The following is a 22078-nucleotide window of genomic DNA, read 5'->3' on the forward strand; positions in this document are numbered from 1 at the left end:
GAGTGCAAAATTAGATGAATTAACCTAGGCTACAGCTAACTGTGAAGTTGCAGAAGCTACTGACTCAGCTGACCAGCCCGTAGGTGTGAAATGATTGACTCTTAGTCTTCATAAAAAATGAAGAATATAATTTAAACTTAAGTATTTGCATATATTAAGATCAGTAATATGTAGATTGTTTTACTGGCATGTTTGAAATACAGGGTAAATCCTTTATCTATCTGCCTATCTATCTATTAGCCTACCTACCCAGAAACACAGCTTTTTGAAGGATATGTTATCCCTGAAATAGTCCAAATAGTCACCATTGAGCATATGAGGAACTCTTCAGTCTTAGGTTGTCCTCTAGATAAAAGTAGTTTCTGATTAATTAGATTTTTTTTTTTTTCAATACTTTAGGCCCTTTGGAAAATGAGCTTTTGACTCTTAGGTCACCTAGGTTCTTCAATAAATTATAGGAGTTTATATACCGCAGTAAATTATTGTCTTGGTATTTCATTTACCTGAAGACAACATTCCACTGCAGATAAAAATTGTTTATAGACATTAAGGAACTAAATATGGGTGCCAGTAACATAAACACCATCCCGTGAGTTTGTCATGAAAACTTCCTTGTAGTCAATGGAGAGGCAAATGCAGCATTATAAAATGATTCTTAACGTAGTCTTGTAACACAAATGAATGGAACCTTCTTCAGAAAGTGTCCTTTCTCATCCATGCTCTAGATATTTGAGTGACCTTGACACTAGCTTGAGGTTTTCATCACTTCAAAATTTGTTTGAAAATGTTAAAGTGCCATTTAATAAATGGAAGTTAGAGCCAAAAAGGTATTTTGGGGACCTCAAAGAGGAATTAAAAATACTGAATTTTGAAACATTAGGGACCAGAGTTCTGATTGTGCAGCACATTTTTTGGATTTTGGAGGGTTTTTTTTCTGTGAACACTTTTCTATAAGAACATTCAGAATAGAAAATACCTGGCTTTGGAGAGCAAAGAGTCTTGGCTTACATGTTGACTTAATAAATCAACTCAGTTTGTTTTGAAATAATGCACCTTATAGTAATAGTATTGCATGTATTGGCTTGAGACTGTTTTTTCTATGCATTATTCTTTTAGTATGTAGATGTTATGCTGTATTTGTACACATACTCCAGGATATTAAGGTAATGAATACAGTTTGCCAAGAACTGCCTTGCAAGTACTCCCCAAGTATGTGGACTGTTTTTATAAACTCGTTTTATCAATATTCCAGGGGCTCTTCATTTTTCTTTTCTTTTTTTTTTTTTTTTTTTTTTCCATAAGGTTCTGGTCACTAGCCTGTCACTAACAGCCAGCTATCACATAAAGCTGCAAAGGTGTAATCCCCCTCAGACTGGATAAAGTTTAGAGAAAACAGTAAAATGCTTATAGGATGGAGCAACTTATGAGGGACTAGTTAAACTAGATAAACAGACTAACAAACCATGGGATCTATAGTGGTCTTTTCATTTGAAAGTAATGATTACTGACAGGGACAAAGAATGATTTAAAGTAAAATTAGAGAATAGAAATAAATTGATGAAAGCAAGGAGATGGAAGTTGAAAGTAACTCAGGCAAATGTTTCTCAGAGCGAGAGCTATTTGACTGAAGAGCAGCTTTTCCAGCTAAATGTTGGAATTTGTTTCAATAAATGATGCAAAGCAAAACAAAAACCTTGCAATACACATCATTGCCTACTTTTCAGTGTATGACTCCTCAACTGTTCTTTGATTTGCTCTGACATCTCCTTTAGGAATGTAGACTGTAGTTCTATGACATCAAAAGGTTGTTGTGGCTTCAGCTTCAGGCTGCTCATTTCTTCTGGCCTTTATTCTTCCTGTTTACCATCACACATTAGAAAAGCAAAATGTCAGAGATTTCTACCAAAAAGAGAAACAGGCCAGACTTGTTTGAATTATCTAAATGTAATTTGCTACTTGACAATATAAAACATCTCTATTTCCTTCACAAGCTAATGTGCTTTCCATGTGATCCTGTTATATAGACCAGATTGTTTTCCTAAGATAGCAAGTGGTTCCAAGAGAAGTCATGTGTTTTGTTACTGAGGGTTTACTTTCCTGGATGTTTTTATAAAAGTAAAAGTCATCCTTACAATTTAAAGGAAGAAAAGTGATCCCCTGTATCACCATGTTTCCTCTTGCTTTAACCAACATAGCTGTAGATGGTTCAGGCACATGGCTGGTCCCTCACTTGCTGGATCCTGGAGATCTTCCTCCAAAGTGTCATTCCAGGAAGCATATTTAATTTCATCTTCTCTTCCTAAAACCAAGTAGCTATTAATAGCAGGCTGCTTTTACATCCACTAATACAGAGAAACTACTTCTTATCTTAGCCATTAGTTTGGTTTCAGTCATATCTACAGTGCTAGCAAGATAATTGTGATTATCTGGTTTGACCTACTGTATAACACAGACTCTAGAATTTTACCCTGTCAGTCCTGCATTGAGCTCAACAACTTCTAGCTGTATCAAAGTGTCCTGGTTTCAGCTGGGATAGAGTTAACTGTCTTCCTAGTAGCTGGTACAGTGCTATGTTTTGAGTTCAGAGCGAAGAATGTTGATAACACTGAAGTTCTCAGTTGTTGCTCAGTAGTGTTTAGACTAATGTCAAGGATTTTTCAGCTTCTCATGCCCAGCCAGTGAGAAAGCTGGAGGGGCACAAGAAGTTGGCACAGGACACAGCCAGGGCACCTGACCCAAACTGGCCAACGGGGTATTCCATACCATGGGACGTCCCATCCAGTATAGGAACGGGGAAGTGGGGGCAGGGATTCGCCACTTGGGGACTGGCTGGGTGTCGGTCGGCGGGTGGTGAGCAATTGCACTGCGCATCATTTGTACATTCCAATCCTTTCATTATTGCTGTTGTTATTTTATTAGTGTTATCATTATCATTATTAGTTTCTTCTTTTCTGTTCTATTAAACCGTTCTTATCTCAACCCACGGGTTTTGCTTCTTTTCCCGATTTTCTCCCCCATCCCACTGGGTGGGGGGGAGTGAGTGAGCGGCTGCGTGGTGTTTAGTTGCTGGCTGGGGTTAAACCACGACACAAAGCAAAGAGCAATTGGTCCAGGCCCTTGAGGTCGCTTGGTGCAGATACGACATAATGTTATAGGTGCCCCAAATAATGCCAGTAGATTTTTTTCTACTCTTCAAAGTAATGAAGACAGATACTAAGAAAAAATACCCAAAATATACACAAACCTCTTATGTCTAGAGCGACTGTGTTTATGGGTAAAGTTCTTTTTAGTATAAAGCCATCAAGGGTTCATCTTGCTTCTCTACCTCCCTTTCCTGATTCATGTACTGTCCTTGCCATATAAAATACACAGCACACGGACCTGTATGTAATTCCTTTAAAAAAACACACTAGGATATTTCTGTTTGTGAAATCTTTTTAGACATTGTTTTCAACGGAAATGAAATCTCAGGGGTGGCCAGGTATGTCCAGGTAGAGAAACAAGATGGATTTTCATTATTCTTTTAATATTGAATAAGTTACATTCCAGTCAAATGGTTTTGCTTTTTTTGTGAAATTTATGTTAGTCACTTAAAACAAGTCTTTATTTTCCAAAGAATGAAGGAGCTTAGTAACTTGAATTCTTGGTAAGGTATGCTATAAACCTTGTCTTTTTTGGCTGTGCTTTGCAATCACATCTCTCTGCTTTCTATTCATCTGCAGTGAAAGCTTACAACTGGCCCATAATAAGACAGTGCCAGAATTGTGCCAAACTCTTTAAAGGTGTTGTGTATTATGAACATAACACAAAGAGCTTCATAGGGAAGAAACAATTTCTCATTGTCTGCTAATAAATTGGAGTGAAGTTCTTTCAAAATAAATTTAATGGGAAGCAACTGGTTGGAAAGAGGATGTTGTAACAGGCACTGCACCTAAATAAGACTGCCTGAGTTGGCTAATTGGCATTCTTTATTTGCTACATGGATTGCCAGCATTGGAGTAAAAATATACTCCTGCAAAAATTCTAGCTTGGTTATATTGTCCTCTTTCTTTCTGCAATGCATGCAGTGCTTATATCTTTATGCAATGTGACTCTGTAATAAAACTCCTAATTAATTTATTCTACGGATATCTCCTGGGTATTTATGGTATACTTTTACTGCTTAGGTTACTATCTGAATGGAGACCCAACATAGTTAAATTTCTCTTTCAAAATCAAAAATCACCTGTAGTAAATAACATGCTGTTTTATTCCTAATTTAACAGAGAGACAAATAAGAATAGTTTAAGGTACTGAATATCTTCATGCAACTGAACTCGGGGTTATGAATTTTAAGTAACCATTAGCCATGAACATTTATTTATATCCTTTTTTATTACATGCAAAACAATGTTGGAGTATTAGACTGACACTCAAGTTCTGAAATGCAATTCCTAAAAAATTGGAAATGCAGAATCGGGTCTTAAAAAAGCTGTCTTAAATTTGCCAAAGTGCTAGTATTAGACTCTGTAAATGAAGGGTTATTAGAGGGGTTAAAGTCCTTGGACTCAGCAGTGCTTGTCACAAACTACCTGGCCAAAGTTACTCGGGCAAAGGACTTCTGTTTCTCATAATAGTGAGTGGAAGTTCAAGTTTAAGTGTTTTGGGAAAGTCTTGAACTTGGCCCTCTTTGTCCTCAACAGCATGTGGAAAAGAGGCATCACTATTTCCCATATAATGAAATTGACGGTTGCAGCAACTCTTGCTGTCCCTTCTACCCTCTGCATTTAATCTATCTTTTCTAAACAGATCTTTTTGCAGTTCCATCTAAGTTATTTTGCCTAATGGCTTTATATGAATCTAGTTTAATGTGAACTAAAATAAAGTGCACAGAATTCTCCAGAGGAGAGAACTCCACAAACTATTACATACTTCCACCTGAAAATAGCAGGTCCTGTAAGGGATGTTTCTGTATTGGCATGGAAATGCTCTTGTGTTTCAGTCTTTCCACTGCAATTTGATGATTCTTTGATTCACTTGGATGTGAAATTGGTAAACCTGCTGCTCTATTCTCCACCAGCTTTGACATGATTGACTTTGACTTAATATTCCCAGCTGAGGGTTGTTTTCTTCTGTTGATAGAGTTCCCTTCCAAATCCTTGTCATTTTTCTTTTTCATTGTATCCTGATTTCTAAATTATTGTCCTTATGTTGTTAACCCTAGGACATGAAGCTAACACTGAGAATGGATATGTTTGCATTTGTAACTCCTTAAGCTTTTCTACCCTCTCACAGAAATCAAAAGAACATGCCCTTGATCATACAGGCAGATATATGTTGTGCAGGGAGCTGCGTCTCAGTGCTGTGCTGATATTTTTGTATAAACCTTCAAAGCTTGAGACTCATCCTTTTGTTTAAAGGATATGGGGATCGTACAACTTTTTAAAGTAAACAAAATATTAAAGACCATTGACAGATTACCAATGAAATTTCCTTAATGGTGAAATTTTTAAATAACCACTTTTTTATCACATTTTTCCTCTTTCACTGTTTTATTTTTGGTGTTGTAGTCCTGCATGCCTCTCTTGTCTTGCACACCCGGAGGAAGGGAGGAGCAGTCAGGCCTGAAATAGAAGCTGAGCTGTTTTATTTCAGATGTGTCCTTGCCCACCATTTATGTTCTGGTTTCATTAAATGAAGCAGGGTTTTTTCATTTTACATATAGGATAGTCATGGAAGTCAAGCGATTTGCCCAAAATTTCCTAGGTACCCTGTGATAGCAATGAGTTGTGTCATATCATTTGGCTCCTGGCTTAACCTTGGACTAATCACAACCATCCCTTCTAGGCTATGTTACCACTAAGACTATTATTTCTATACAAGCATAATTGCTTTTCACCAAACAAACAAATAAAAATATAGTTACAAAGAAATTGCATTTGACTTATTTCAGTAGCCTTGCTATCATATTAATCATTGTTCTCATTATTTTTCTTTCTAGAAAAATATTTGTAGAAATATTAGGACCACTAAATAAGCTGGTCCACTCCATGTTTATTACTTTCATTCTGTATTTTTCATGGTTGCGTAACATTGCATTCTTGGTTGGAGGGAAAAATCTGTTACCACATCTAAATCATCTTCGCCCATGCTTCTAGCTTCCCTTTCAGAACTCTATTAATAATTTTTGTTTCCCATATGCACTTTTTGTTTCCCATATGCACATTTTTGCCCAAAGCAAACTCTTCTCAGCGTTTATTTTTAGTGTATGTCCAACATTACTGTAATCCAGTTACAGTTATTTGTGCTGGTAGAATATCAGCTAAATCTATTTGCTCCATTTTGTCATGCCTACTTAATATTTTAAAAAGAAAACTAGTGAGATTTTTCCACAACAGTATTGGGTTAAACACAGTTCACATAGTGTACTGTACAATATTCAGTTTTGCTTTGTGCACCAGTTATTATCAAATTAGGATGATAGCTGGGCATGTGGATTTGAGCCATGTGTTAATCCAAGTTCATCCAGAAGCACATGCCATCCTGTCTAATACAATGGTTCAATTACAGCTCATGAAATTGCATTATCTTTTGAATCCATCTTACCGTGTTGTCTAGCAATTAGTTGCACATATACAACCCATATTCAAGTGTTTTTGTCTCACACAGGCAGTGACAAACTTTAAAAAAAAAAAAAATGTTGACAGTTAAATCATTTATTAATAGGATTTTTTTTTAGTTATGGATTTTGAAATAGCCTAGAAGTGTCAGGTAGGTTCAGGGTAAGTTCAGTGGTGTCAAATTCTTTTGAAAAAAACTTTTTCCACATTCTGATGAGAGGCTATTTCAAATATAGTGTTTTAACAGTGTATGAATAAACATTACAGTCAAGAGGATGCCTTTGCAGTTCTGCATTGTTCTGGTGGAGTGTAGTAAGGTTGCTAAAAGGTCACCTACTGCTTTAAAATACAGGACTATGGGGGTTTGTGAGAGACATTTTAGTGCTCTGGTACAGGTGGCTTTACCCAATATTATTAGTGTAGATGTGTGTCTGGTCACAGAATGCGTAGATTCTTTCCACTCCCCAACCATGTTGTAGCCATTGCTTGCCCTGTTGGTTTTTTTTTTTTTTTTTAATATCTTTTTTTGAGTAGCCTTTTTAAAATTTACATATGAACTTTTTTTTTACTTCTGCAATTATCCAGATTTCTCCAAATAGCTTTGAAAGACATATTTAAAATGGGTTTTTTAGATTCTGACTGGCATTTGAGAAAGTTGCAATAGCATCAGTATATTCTGGAGTGATCTGGGTAGCTTGCTACGTGACAAAAAAGCTGATGGTCTTAAGCTGATGGACACTGCTAATACAGGTCTATGATGGTGAAAGTGAAATCTGAATTTGACCTTGTTAGTGTTTTGTCTTTAAATATATACGGTATATAAATAAATATGTTATTTTATATGTGATTTTTAGCATCGATTAATGGTAATATATGTATTTCTTACATATTTCTTCCTTCCATGACTGTTGGAAATGATGCAGTCATGAGTTTGATTATCTCCTGGTAGGCAAGCTTTTAGGTGCTCAGGGTTGAGTTACCCTTAAGCACTAGAGGAAAGCCGCTCTCTGGACAGCTCGCACACCTTCACTCCTTATGCTTGAGTAAAATTGCAGAAACATGGATTCAGTCTTATGTATCTTTACATTTACTTTACATGTAGCAATGATTACCTTGTAGACTGCCTTAGCTCAGATTTTAAGAGCTGCTTCCGTATCTACACCTGCAATTCAGAAGTGCATTAAAATATTTGGTTTTCAAACACGAAGTGACCTTAACTGTACGCAAAGCTATAAGAGCTCTCGCAGTTGGGCACTTGTTGTGTGAGAGGACACAGCCAGGCGTATGGTTTTGGCTTTGCAACAAAGTTCTGAATAAACCTGGCATCATAACATGATTGTAGTATAGTTTGGGTTGGGACAAGCACCCTGAATGAAAATACAGTTAAAACTGATGTTAGTTTCATATGCAACAATTTGAATTACAATGTTGTCAAAATATTTTCTCCACTGTTAGAGCATTGCCATAATTTTTCATTAAGAATTACTGCCAGGTTGTATGGTTAAGTATTTTAGCAATGTCTAAGCTTTGAGGAATTTTAGATTAGTAATGTAGGAGGTATTAAATAATTGAATCAAGAATCATTGCACCAAAGCATTTGTAAAAATTCATTTATCTCATTTGAAAGTATATTTGTAGATAGTCATAGTTGTCTCTGTCTTTAAAATCTTTAAAAGTAAATTTGCTTTAGTGTTTGGTAAAATTATGTATATCACTTATGAATTCTGTTTAGGTTTTGTGTACTTAAATCCTAGTTGAACACTAATGGACATAAAAGGATTCTGTCACACAGTCCTGTATTTGTTTTTAAAAATCAATTGGTTATTTTCTATGGTTAAAAGTACCTGAAACACAGTTAGGTTAAAAGAAAGTCACCAAAAAATGTAGGTTTATAGGGTTTCAAGATCCACTGAGTCTTAAGGGGCTAACTTAGTCACCTGAGACTGGAGCCTATCTCTGAACCTCTCCAGATGCTTGAAACAATCAGCCCAGATTTCATACACTTTACACCCCTGTCACTTCCATGAGAAGAAAGAAAAGAAACTACTTGCAAATAAAGATTGCAGGAAAACTTAAGGAAAAGGGATTGTACTAGTAAGAAAAACTCAAGAGGGGTTTTAGAGAAAACCCTGTACAGAAGGTTATTGGCAAGCACCAAAGAATTTGTAAAGGGTGAAAAAAAGAGGAGAAAATGATACATCAATTATAATCTTGAAGACCTGATGCACAAATAAATATGTTCACATTTACATATATAAGCTGCTGGAGATTTGTTAATTTGTTGCATAGATCTTTTCTGGGTGGCTTTATTTTTTAATTCAGCCACTTGCTCTTTCCGTTACGTTTAGGTACGTTAGTACAGACTAAAGTTTATGCTATGGTTTAGCATTTAGGGCAGATAACATTCTTCCTGAACTTGTCATTTGCATCTTTTGATGCAATTTTGTTGACAAGGTCTTTTCAGGCATGCAGGGGAAAAAACGACTCCCGCGTCTGTTTTGATCATTGGCAAAGGGGTATCTTTTTCAGTAGTTTGTCTAGATGCTATTTCCACAAGAAAGCGCTTTGCCTGTAAAGCTTGTAGATACAAATCTGCTTCAGCAGGGTGCCTGCAAGTTGTGTCAGGGTCAGCTAGAAAAAGACTAAATCTTCCTGAAAATTGCAAGAGTGTTTTTTTTTTCTTTGGGGTTTGCCTTTTTTTTTTTTTTTTTTTCCTTTCTCCCGTGGTTTGTCATCCAGAAAGGGATGCAGGCGGGCGTCCCAGCCACGTAGAGCATTGATTGCTTCTGCCTGCAGCGGGGATGCTGTCAAGTCGCTGCGCGAGTGGAGTCCGGTATTGACAGCGAGCTGCTGGCCAGCAGCTCCTGCTGCGCCCCGCTCCCGCCATGCCCCGCCGCTAGCTCCTGCCAAGGGGGCTGGAGAGGCCCCGGCGAAGGACCTCACGTCTGGGAGGAGAAGCGCTTTCCTGCAAACTGGCCAAAGGAAGCCTTGGGTGCGCCATGCACGCACCCCTTGCCAAGCAGCGCAGCTGCGCCCGGGGGTCCGAGGGGTCGGATGCCGGCAGGAGCGTGCCCCCCGTAGCGAGGGATGCCCACTGCGCTTGCCCTTGGCACCAGCATCCTCCGGGGCTCCAGTATAGCTCTCGGGCGCTTCCCTCTTGGGGACCTGGGGGTGCCAGCCAGAGCAGGAGCAAGTTTGTCCCTTTGTGGGACGCCGTGCGGAAGAGCCCCCCTAAATCCCCAGCCAAGCCCCAGGGCAGCCCCGGGGAGTGGTGGTCAGAGTGCGCCTGTGCCCACGGCTGGTCCCCCCCGGTGCAGGTGAGCCAATTCTTCACTCTCCAAGCGACTTAGAGGATGCTCCAGGGAAAGAAAGTGAGGTTTGGCGGTGTCGGCAACTTTTCGTGCTGTGTCTTGATTTGTGTTTAGTGGTGTCTTCTGGAAAAATTATGTGCAAGGGTGAGCTGTCGGTCGGTAATGTCTGTTGTTTGAATATTGATTTCTCTGTGGCCTGTGGAAATTGTGGGGTCCTCTTGGAAGGGTTTTCTTGGTAAAATGCTTTGGTTTCTACCTCCAGGTTCTACAGACTTTGTATTCCATCATGTTGTGTAAAGAAAGGATGTGTTTATCCCCCCCACCTCCCCCCGTAATGGATTTCGCCTGCTTCTGTAAACAGTTTGTTTTCAAATATTGCATGAAGTTAATAAGGTTATTTTAAATAGAGAATATGGAAAGGGTGTTTTAGATTTATTAATAAGAGAAAGTGTGACCTGTTTTTCCTCTTTTCAGCTTCAAACGTAATTGAAATCTTTAACAAATATGAAATAGGTCTTTAGCTTTTACAAATCTATAGATCTTTATTTAATGGCAAGGCAGTGTATTTTAAAATATAAACCAACCAGGGTCTAGGATGTGTACAGATACCTGTAAGCAATTAGGCTGAGAATGGTTACACACCAGATAACCCAGCACTGTGAAATAGAAATCACAGTGATACTCATATGATGGTTAATATTAAAAAGCATTAACCCTTTCTACACTGATGCATGTTTTTATTTCTCCCTTAGAAAACTTTAAGATCATTCGAAAGCTTTGTATTATGTCAACATCAAATCCTTTTGCCATAATTTCACACTAAAAAAGCAGATTTTAATGTTGAAATAGGTTTTTGAGATACATGTTTACTTACTGAAATAGTATACGCTGGAGTTTAGCCTTAGCCCACACTGAACATGTGCACGCTCTCTAGAGATTAAATCAATTCTTTGATGGAAATGGTTTTAATATATTTTCACTGAACAGAAAAGCAATAAGGCAAAGGATTGTCAGATAGTGTAGCTGTACTTTTTCTTGTCTTATGGTCTAAAAAAGTGACGCTCTGTTGACTGAAAGTGATTGCTATATATGAAAAGCTTCATTTTTTGCCTCAAATTTATTATCAAGTGGAAAAACTAAGCTTTCTGATATATTTTGGAGTGCCCAAAATGTTGCATGTGACTACAGTATAAGTTATACACTTTCTGTCATATACAAAGCACATAAGACTATTCGTGCTGGAATAAAGCCAATGCTAAAATAATATATAAAACATAGAACAAGACTTTGTTCTAATTTTAATTATAAAACACGTTTACACATTTTCTTAGGCTCTGAGGATTTTTGTTTTGGAAAAATCTTGAAGGAAAAAAATACTGTAAAGGAAAGAGTTCCTTGGTTTTCAAAGGTGTAGAATTTATAAAGAGCAAATGACAGAGCGATTTAAAAATAAAATAAAATTAAAAAAATTTAAAGGCCATTTCTAAGATTACTTCAGTATCTAAGTTACAGATGCATTGTCAAGTTTCTTCAGTATTTTCAATGCCTTTGTAATCACATCCACTCGTGTTTAGATAATGTGAAATTGTTCAGGTGTATGTACTTTCTTACATTTAATTTTGAACTCTGCACTGTAAACTTTCTTTACTGCGTGTTCTTAATGCCAACTACCTTATTCTGTTTAGGAAAGTTCCTTTCTTGGGTTCTGCCTGTAATGAATCAATCTACCATCAATCAAACTGATGTTCTGTGCCTAGGGATGGACCGATGTACTTTGGCAAATACTTGGTGGTTTTTGTGTCGTAGATTTGTGAGAGAGTCTGTTTCAAATAATAATCTATCATTTTTTCTCTGTGCAAAGTTAGCATTGTGCAAGCTATGGGAAGAAAGGAAAGAGTGTGTGTGTGTGTGTATGTATATTGTATGTACCTACACTTAGACAATCATTTTGTCAATTATATTGCATGGATGCAATATGGGAAAACATTATAGAGCTGCCCTTAATAATTGCCCTTACTTTGGGGATACAAGTTGAAGTCAGTGATGTTTTTTAAGGGCTACGTTGACTAGGAAAATTGTCACCTTTCTTGCCAAAACAAGGAGCAGTAGTGGAATGGTTATAAGTGCTGGCCTAAAAAAAGGAAAATTTATTTTAAATTTCCATCTTATGTGTAAATGTGATAATAAATAAGCTAGTGACAGCTTCAAAGGTGGAGGGGGTTTTTCTTAAAGTTCTGAGCAGATTTTTCTTCTGCTTGACATTTTTGGGAAAGACTGGCTTCTTCAAGCATAGGAAAGACATAACACCTTGGAAAAACTGCTGCTTGATTAGTATTATAGTAGCAAATTTAATGCACAGGTCCTTAATTCCTAGAGTACGTACTAGACAGCTGTTACTAATGTACACTTTGTCATCCTGATCCTGATAAAAATGTTGATTTTTATTGCTGAGGACATGGCTCCGTTTTCTTTACCAGTTCCTCCTCCTTTAGTATGTCAGAGAAAAGAATGGCACTCTGGTATTATTAATATTTTAACTGTCTTAGAAATTGTGCTTTTCCAGCTTGCATGTTTGTGTTTGCTCATAGTTTCATGTTGAGTTGTGGGTAGAAAAATGCTCTCTATATATCCAAACAGAAATTCATTTGGAATTACAAAAAAAACCCTTAATTTTGAAAGTGAGTTGAAATCAAGTTTAGGTGGAAATTTGATTCCAAGACCTAATCTGTTTTTTACTTCCAGTCCTTCTTGACAAACTCATTTACAATTCTGTTTCCTTTATTTAGAAGAAAAAAGAAAAAAAAAAAAGAAGGAAAAATAAAGGAATAAAACTAAGTTAATAGGCATGTTTTATATGTCCCTGTTGCCTGGAAATATTTCTTGCTTCTCTGCGGTGCACCAGCTATCTCTATCGCTGTTAGTGTCGTAGAGTCATATAATTTGTGTGATTCACTCAGTGTTTTCTTATCTAAGGTCAGTGTCATGCTAACTGTGAGAGATCTGAGCAAAATTTGTGGGTGGGGGGAGGGGGGTGCAGAGGCAAGGAGGTGACCTTGGGTCATTCTAACATTTGATGTAGTTTGTGACCTTGGATGTGCTTTCCCTGTTGGCACATATAGACTGCTGGCACGTATAATTTACTGATTAATCAGATTAGAAATGTATGGTAACAGGTGTAGCTGAAGGCGTGCAATGAACAGCTATTCTTTGTGCAGAACGGATGGAGGGATAGGAGTCTGTATTACCTTGATTATAGGTTGAAGAGCACATTGCAGAGATTGAGCCGTTGTGCTTGTTTTAAGAAGTGCAAGGTATAAATTTTACTTTGTGCAGTCTATATGAAAGAGGGCCTCCTCTAAACACCTTTTCAATACGTCTGTTGCTGCAAGTTTTTAGATTCCTACAGCTCAATGTTGTTCTGTTAAAGGGGAAGGAAGAGGTACAAGTGGCTTCCCATCTTTGGCTGTTTCCCAGTTCAGAAGACAGTGTTGGACTCCACTTTAATTCAGCTAACTCGATTTGCTATCATATTTTTGGCCCTTCTATTTTGAAACGTTCTCAAGGAAAAACATCTCATATCAGATAGTACCCTTGACGTGTCATCTGCAAAAACACATACATGTGTTTTGCTTTGAAAACTTACATAGAAGTGTAAATTTTCACATATTTTTAAATAGTTTACTGTCAATGTCAGCTTTGATGACTTTTTTGGTTGGTTGGTTTTTTTCCAGCAATGCAGTCAGTGTCTTTTAAAAGAATCCCTGAGCTGTTTTGTTACCTGGTAGAGAGTCTTGTGAGCTAAGCCCTAGTTTATAGATGTGGCATGACTTAAAAAAGGCAGTGAGTAGCCAAATTCTGAAGTATCAGCTGAGAATGGTCTTTTGCCTTTGAAGGCCCTTGGCACTAGTGCTGAAATTTCAGTATACCATTTGAGAGCTCTTTGCATGGTGAGATGAGGTGAGAGCTAGCTTCAAGGCATTCTGCTACAGTACTAAAGCAGAAGGTCTATTCCAAGAGATACTGGCTCTCCTAACAGTATAAATAAACGATTTGTCATCAGTTGTGTTCTTGAAAGCTTAGATTACTCCTTTCAAGTTCACATATTCCTGCATGCAACTGGGCATCCTTCTGTCAAGTCATTCCCGGCAATGGAGGTACACAGAGCGGTTTTAGTTGGCTAAGGGAGACCTTTTCTCTCTAATTTAGTATGTTCAAGTGCCGGTAAAATAACAGTTAAAGGAGAGTCAAATAATGCTGTTTATTTGGCTTTTACACTTCTTTTTTTGTTAATCTTCAGGGCTATTGAGAGCTAGATGTTTTAAGTCACGAGTTAAAGATTTGATGTAACTCTTACACTGTTAAGAAGGATAAAACAGAGAGGAGTAGCTGGGCAATTTTTAATGGAGAAAGACGTTCATATCCCATTCTCAGGCTGGTATGTTCTTATCAGTGGATTTAGGCAACAGCTCCTAAGTTTGAGGAAGATGTATCTTAATTCAGCATCTTGCCTTGGGTGGATCATTGTGCTGCATTTATAGAAGTAAACTCATTTGTACATCTTTTAAGTGACAGCTGCACAGGTTGCTGACAATGTTTCAAAGCAGAAATACAAAAGCTGTTAGTGTGTTCTTTTGCAAGATGAGTAATGCTGTTCTGACCATTCCTGTATCCAGTTCCACTGACTGAGAGGACTTTGAGAATTTTACAGCATTCTAGGTGACATTCATATCTGACATTCTCCTAGGACAGCTGCTTTAGAAAACATTATGCTTTTACATTCGTGTTTAACCTATTTCTTCTACCAAAACCAGGAAAGCATTGTTAATACTGAATTCAAAATATTTAGGTTATGTTTGGCATAAAAAGGAGGTCAAAGATTAGCCTTCGAGTCCCCTGCGTTGAGGTCAGCAATCTCATTAGTGATGTAGGGAACGTTCCTGGTCAGAAGTAACATGAATGTTGCATAATGTTTGTTTGGAAGTATGGTTTCCTTAGTGTAATGGCTGTTCACGTGATTCCAATTTGAAAAATGGACATGGTATGTCATGAAAAGACCAGAAACTAAACATGCTGAGACACATTTGGGCTTTCTCTATAACATACAGGTTAAAAAAAAAAAAAAAAAAAAAAAGGAAAAAGAAAACCCCAGCACTAGTCATGAGGCTTTGTACTCTGCAGACTCAGGGATCTAGGGATGTGTCGTTCATTCCAGATTTTCCACTGTGTCTCAAGGGGTCATTCAGCCACTTCTGCCTAGATTGATAATGTAGCATTGCTTTGCAAAGGCCATTGGGAGGAAAAGAAATGTGGATATTCTTTTCTTTTGTTGTATATATTCTGTCTCCTTCTATTTATGTATCAGGTTGTTCATCAGTGTTAATATTTTTGATAATACATAATTTTAAGTGGCAGCAAAGACAGTTAAGAAATAGGCATGGTCACACAGAACATGAAAGTATTTGTGTGCAAGATGTTCTATATATTTTCATTTAAATACTGAAAAGGATAAATATGTGCTATGTACTGTACTAACCAATGATTGTAATGATTTAGAGTTTATCTACACACATTTTGGCTCCTGCTGATTGTTAAGTCATAAATATGTTAATGCTTAATTTGCATGATTTGTTGCACCATATTTAGATTTCTATTTAATTAATCCCATGTTTCAGAGTTTCTCCTCCTAGATGCCTCAGGAAGCCAAGATTCTCCTCCTAGATGCCTCAAGAAGCCAAGAACATTTTCTCCCCTTGACATATAATTTGGCTTCTGGGATTTTCAGGGGGAATGAACGGGGACATGGGAAGGGAATTGTAGAATTTGGAAGGGGATTGTTTGTAGCATTGGTAATTGGCCAAAACTGCACAAGTGCTCTGATAGGCCTCCTGCTATCGATAAATTTTTCTAATACTTGGCATGTGTATGCACCCATGGATAAACTGTTCATCATATTGGAGAACAGAAAGGCATTTTCCTAGGACCAGACTGGCAGAGCCCAAAGGGATTCAACCCCCCCCCCTTTTTTTTTTTCCTCCACTTTTTCTATAGTCTGTCATGTAATCCACTCCTAGGAATATCCAGACATTGTCACCTAACAAGCTCCTCACAGGAACTTACAACACAGGAGAGTCTTTGATCTCTCCTGTATTACTCTGATGGCACGCAACGCACAATAGGATTTGAGTCTTCCTGTCTCTTACACTGACTCGTGAGGTTATAGGCTGCTGGAACTGTTTTGTGGCGTGTTAACAGGACTGATAGACTGGATGCTCTCTGGACTAAAGGGGGAAAAAAAAAAAAGACTTGCCTTATGGCTTGCTTAAGGTGATAGCAGTAAGACTTGATAACCCTGGTTGTGCTTTCTGTCTAATGTTCCACTACTTTAGATTAGGCATTCAAAGATGCAACACCTTTACAGCAACTCAACAAGATGGTTTTGGTCTAATCAAAACAAAATAAGTGAAGGATGATGCATGACAGTTTATAGCTGGATGCTGAGCAATGGCTAAGATTGAGACAGAATTTGACTCAGCTATTTCGGCATGACTTGAAGACACAACCTGAAAATTGATTTCTGTTTTGGAAATGGTTATCTCTACTGCTCTGGGATATTTGAATCAACTGTGAAAATGTCAAGAGTTCCCTAAAAAAAAAAAAAAACCTAAAGGGAGTTTCTGGTTGTAGTAATGACAGGATTTACAGAGCCTGCCAATTTAGCTCTCTGTTTCCTCGTGTCTGCATGTGGCTTTTGGATAAACGATAATAAAAATAAAGCCAAAAAAGCCAAAGAAGAATTGTGGATTAAATCACTTTGCTTTTAAAAACTGTGTTTGTTTTGAAATAAGCCATAGATTGTTACAATAGAGTTTATAAATTAAATAACATATATTCATTTACCTTTTTGTATAAGTTTCTTTTTTTTTTTTAAATAAATTAGTGCACTTAATCAGATGAATTGGCTCAATGGTCACCTAATTTCAAAAACTCCCATTGTTTTGAGAGTTAGAAATACAGGGATCAAAAAGGACTTCTTTATGTATTCAAAATACAGGTTCTGTAATATCTGAAATGAACATCAGAAAAACAAACAAAATAATCCTTTCGTAAATTCCAATTCCAGTATAAGCTTTCTTTTAAGTCACAGGAGCCAGCTATGAATGCACTACAAAATCCAATTTAGCAAAATAACATCTGGTTTTGTTTTAGATATATTGTACTTTTAATATGGAGTTTTACCTTTCTGATTAAGTATTTGTACAAGAAGCAGGTTACTTCAGCAGCTGAAATTGCTCATATAATTGGTCAAACAGAACATCAGACAAATGATTTTCATTATGCATTTCAAATAAGAGCAGAATGGAGTAATGCCATAGGCTTCCAGTTACTGACATTGTAGAGCAGCTATGCTGCACTCAGATATGAAAACAGTTAAAACAGAGGCTTTTAAGACTCCCTGTTTACATTTGTTTTTCTTTTAAATTCTGATAAACACTTCCTCTGTACTGAACTGGTATTTGTTGCATTCACGATCACAGAAACTTTTGCTGTTTATCCGTGTGCTGGTTTGTCCAAGTTTTTATGTTGCAGTCATCGCTCACCTGATAGCTGAGCACATTAAATATTTATTGAAAATGTGAGTAAGGTCTAAGCTCTGTTTTCACTTTTCTTCATTCTGTAGGGTCTATTTTGTGAAATACATGCTTTTGACAGCTTTGTGACAGAGAAATGTAGCTGTGCTCCACTTAAGAGTGGCTGCCAGAGGAGTGGGGTCCTGGCCCTACTTTGCTTCCTTCATTGTGCTGCTTCGTACGATTGAGTACTGAGCTCAGAGAACTGATATGCCAGAAAGTTAAACCAGAAAAAAAAAAAAAAAAGGTGTTGGAGAGACCTATTTCATGGCCCAGCTTGATGTCCACTAGCACAGCGTCTAGTGCCAGCACAAGGCTGAGACCAGAAGCATGTGACAAGGGAAGTGTCCCAGAAGATAGCGCGCAGCTGCCTCTTTCAAGGGTAGCCACGCTTAATGTGCGATCTGATGTGTGCATTTTGGTTTTGACAACAGAATAGCGCTTGGGGGCCTCCCTGTGCTAAGTGCAGAAACTTGTATCAAGCTCTTTGCTACCTCCAAGAACTCAGAAAAAAGAACGTTTCACTTAGGAAATGGACAGTTTTGGGGACACCTTGTTCCCTTTCCATATCTATTCTCAGTTTCTGTTCAGCAGACACATCCAGGTTCTCTTGAAATCTGTCCATCTTGCAGTCGTGAGTACAGAAGTCGCTTGTCACAGGTCAGTTGTTGCAATTGACTTTAGCTCTATGAGACTGCAGTCAGTCAGGCAGACTTGAACAGGCAAATGACATTTTGCAAGAAGAACCATAAATTCTTATCTAGGTATTCAATAAGAAGGCAGTAAAAAAACCCCAGAGCACTGGTCTCACATTCTCTCTGGGGCTGACGCTGTCACATTTGCTACTGTGTTCTGAATAGTCTTTGGCCTTTGTATACCGCTGGCTTGCTCAAGCACAAATTTAGAGGCAAGTGCTTTAAGCCTGTAGAAAAGACACGCTTCTATTGTTTTATTTTCCAACAGTTTATGTCTCAAACACAACTTTTTTATGCAAAAGTGGTAAGACACAGTTTAAAAAACAAAACAAAAAAAACCCCCAACCAACCAACCACAGTTATTAAAACTTACACTGTGTAGTACTGAAATACACATCTTCTATGAATATGGCTGTGGTTCTGGTACAGCAATTTTCTTAGCTAGCTGGTATTTCTACCGTAAAATATCTCACTCCTATGACATGAATTCTTTCCCATTTTTTAATTGTATGTGTAAAAAAGGAAAAAGGCTAACACTGAGTATGCACACTTATAGTGTACAAGACCTTTATACATTGATAGAATTATAGAATGGTTTGGGTTGGAAAGGACCTTAAAGGTCACCTAGTTCCAACCCCCCTGCTATGGGCAGGGACACCTTCCACTAGACCAGGTTGCTCAAATGGGGGTTTGTGTTTTAATACATGTAATGTTTTAATACGTTTATAGGTAAATGATAATGTCTTATGCAGCTGTGCACAAAATAAAGCAGGACAGATGTTCAGGTCACATTTTCTAACAATGGGCAAAGCAAGGATTTTTTTTTTTTTTTTTAATTCCTAGGATATGGAGTTATTTAAAAATAAGACATCTAAGAAGTTTCATCATCATCACTTTTCCTCATTAGACATGGACATCTCTGACTTACTAGAACTTAGCACACAGCTCCTGGTTTCAGACTTGGAGAGATTACGGTACATTCCTCTGTTTTCTTCTTAACACACAGAAAAAACCACATACATGAAAGTGAAACCAAACTGTTTAACATGAGAATCCATAAAATGTGTGAATGAAATCCAGGCTCCACTGCAGCTTACTAATATTTTTCTGACTATTCATCCTGCTAATATGTATGCCTTTGTATATGAAATGCATGAAACCTTTTGCAGTAATGACACTCATTCTGTTACGGACAACTGTATATCCTCAGTGCCCATTGATCAATTTTTCAGGAACTGCTTTTTAGCATTGCATGTTCAGAGCAGAATAACAGAATCAGGGGATTGATTATGGGTAGAACTTGTCTGCAGGTGAATAACCAGTAACAACTGGCTAGGGACGTAGTCATGCAAAATTGGGGAGGAGGTTAGAAAGTGATGGGAGAAGAGGGTGCCACATCTTCTTACTTTCAAGGAGTCTAATTTTTGGAAACACTCACTTAGCTAGGCATCCACTGAACACATTAATCATTGGCCATTTCAGAAAAAACTGGCCTATAGGATTTTCAACAACTTTGAAAAACGCTTATAGGTTGCTATGATTATTATTATAATTTTTAATCATTATTATTTAAATCTTTAATAATTTTAAACAAGTGAAACACTACAGAAATACGGGGAGGGGCAATACCAGTTTGTTGCAGTTTGATTTGAGTATACCGTAATTTTTCTGTAATGTACCACATGTAGATGTACTATATGTGATAAGCAGAGTCATGATATACTGCATTTGCCTCTGAGGCAGTTATTAGCTTGCTCAGCTACTGCAACTATAAGAGTGGTAGCAATCTGATCACTTCTGTGGGCATAAATCTGCAAAAATACTGCCTTTTGTAGTTCTTTTTTTTCTTTGAGTTGTCATGGCAGTATTCTCAGTGGATCTTCTGTTTTTACTGAGATGCATTTAAGTCTATGTAGTCAGCACAAACTTGGAACTCGTACATTACCCTTTAAATAATTTGTACTGAAAATTGAGGTTATCACTCCTAGTTGTTTTGGTTTTAAGCATTGGTTGCTGTCTATCAGCTAAGCTAGTCCATGTACCAAGAAATAAAACATTATGTTAATCACACAGAGAATACAGAAAGGAATGAATCAGCTCTTTGTAGCGGATGAAAATGCAGAATTGCAGAAATATTTTGCTGAATGGCCAAAACCTAAAAGCTCTTCAGATTCATAATTCTTATGTCCTTGTATCTTCTGATGGTAGCCATTGTCATGTCTAACCAAAAAGTTGCCTTTTGCTCTTTTTATGTAATGCTCTTTCAAAACATTTTGGTACTGGGGAAATTTAGTATTTGTTTCCCTTCTCACCTTTGCCCCTTTCTGTCTTCTTTTTGAAGAGCCCCATTACTTCTACATAATTTTTTTCATACCTCATCTATATTTTCACATTTTTGAATGGCTGCCAAAACAGTAGTGGAATTACTGGGTTTACCTGTATGCTCTTTGTCTTATTTCCAGATGGAAGTCTTTTTTCTTGTGGTTCACTTATCAAGATTTGTCCTCAGGTGATAATAACTTTAATGTACTTTCTGCCAGTTTCTATTTCATCATGTTATCTCTTGCACTTGAGGGTTCAGCAAATCTAACAAAACAGAAAAATGCAAAAGGGAACAGAATTGCCACATCAGAAACATTTGATGGCAGGGGGATGAGGGGTAAAGGAGCTTGGTTTTGTTTATAATAATAATAATAGCAATAATAAAACCACAAAGATGAAGGAAATTCTTTTTGCATTCTGAAGTATTAGTTGGTGTTCAACAAACAACCAGGGGCAGGAAAGGTGATCAAAGCAAAATTGATCCTGTTTGTGCTTTTTCTCCAGATGTCATTACTGCCTCATGTCTTGACATTTCTTAAAGCGCCTCAGAAGGAACAGCTATATGATTCTTTTGTTCTCTGATACATTCGTGAGTTAGGTCAATGTTCATTCAATTTCAGACTGGGAAGGCTGAGGCAGGGAGGTTAACAAACATTTTGTGGATTGTACATAAAACAGAACGGGAGCTTTGCATTTTCAACCCCTTTATCATAGCTTAGTCATATAGGCAACAGCTAGACTGGACCAGCCTGCACTACTTGTTGCAGTACTCTAATTTTTAGCTGGTTTATGCTGGGTTTTGGCTAACCCATCTATGTGGAAGGGTATCTGGAATCTGTTCTCCGTTGGACCTTCAAGGGCCTTTGCTGCCTGTGGCCACCGTGGAGGTGTGGCGTCAAGCCCAGTCCCCTTGCTGGGAATCTCAGTGACTTCCTGGACCCATGAGTCTGTGTATGTTGATAAGACTTCCATCTTTTTGAGGTTAGTGGTTCTTCATGTTAGTGAAGAAGGCTTTGCAGTGGGTAGCGAGGTCTTTGCTGATGGGGGTCAGTTTGCATCAGCTCATTCAATTTATGAGAAACTTCAGCTAAAGGAAGGGCTGTACTCTTGGGGTGATGGACATGTTGGCTTGGAGGTATGAAGCAATTACTCAACCAGCACTACTACTTCAAGCCTTTCCGTCAGTACAGGATGGTCGCTTCAGCAGTTTCAGCCGACCTCATTGCTGGGACGTTGTGCAGAGCTGGACAACACAGTTTAACCAGTTCTTGTACTACTAAATTGGTAAAGTTGGAGTAAGAGGAGAAAATCCTGAAAATGTAAGAACAAAACAACGACAAGAAGTCATTAAAGATAGGTGAAACTTCTTAAACAATATTTGTCTTCAGGGACATCTGAAAAACAGAAGTTCAATAGGAAGCCATGCCAGTAGAGAGGAAACTGAAAACTTTGTGGACCACAGTTCAGCGCAGTGCTTACCGCTGTTCCCTAAGCACACTGAAACAGTCTATGTTAGTGGGACT

At 37.7% G+C, this 22078-nt stretch overlaps 1 protein-coding gene across 31 annotated transcripts in view; it reads left to right on the forward strand.

Annotated features, from left to right (window-relative positions):
* DLG2 (discs large MAGUK scaffold protein 2) overlaps nucleotides 1–22078 on the forward strand; it is a 1027713-nt gene that overhangs the window by 563829 nt on the left and 441806 nt on the right. Inside the window, exon 1 of one of the 31 annotated variants that reach the window (XM_052812324.1) lies at nucleotides 9369–9916. The exons of 26 other annotated variants lie outside the window; for them this stretch is intronic. In XM_052812324.1, the coding sequence (XP_052668284.1) occupies nucleotides 9599–9916 (318 nt within the window). In that variant the 5' untranslated portion in view covers nucleotides 9369–9598. Of the gene's footprint in view, nucleotides 1–9368; nucleotides 9917–22078 lie in introns of those variants that run through there. 4 more of the 31 variants (XM_052812326.1, XM_052812335.1, XM_052812332.1 and 1 more) reach the window with 4 other exon arrangements.

Source organism: Harpia harpyja, chromosome 17 (assembly GCF_026419915.1).
Source record: "Harpia harpyja isolate bHarHar1 chromosome 17, bHarHar1 primary haplotype, whole genome shotgun sequence".
NCBI lineage: Eukaryota > Metazoa > Chordata > Aves > Accipitriformes > Accipitridae > Harpia > Harpia harpyja.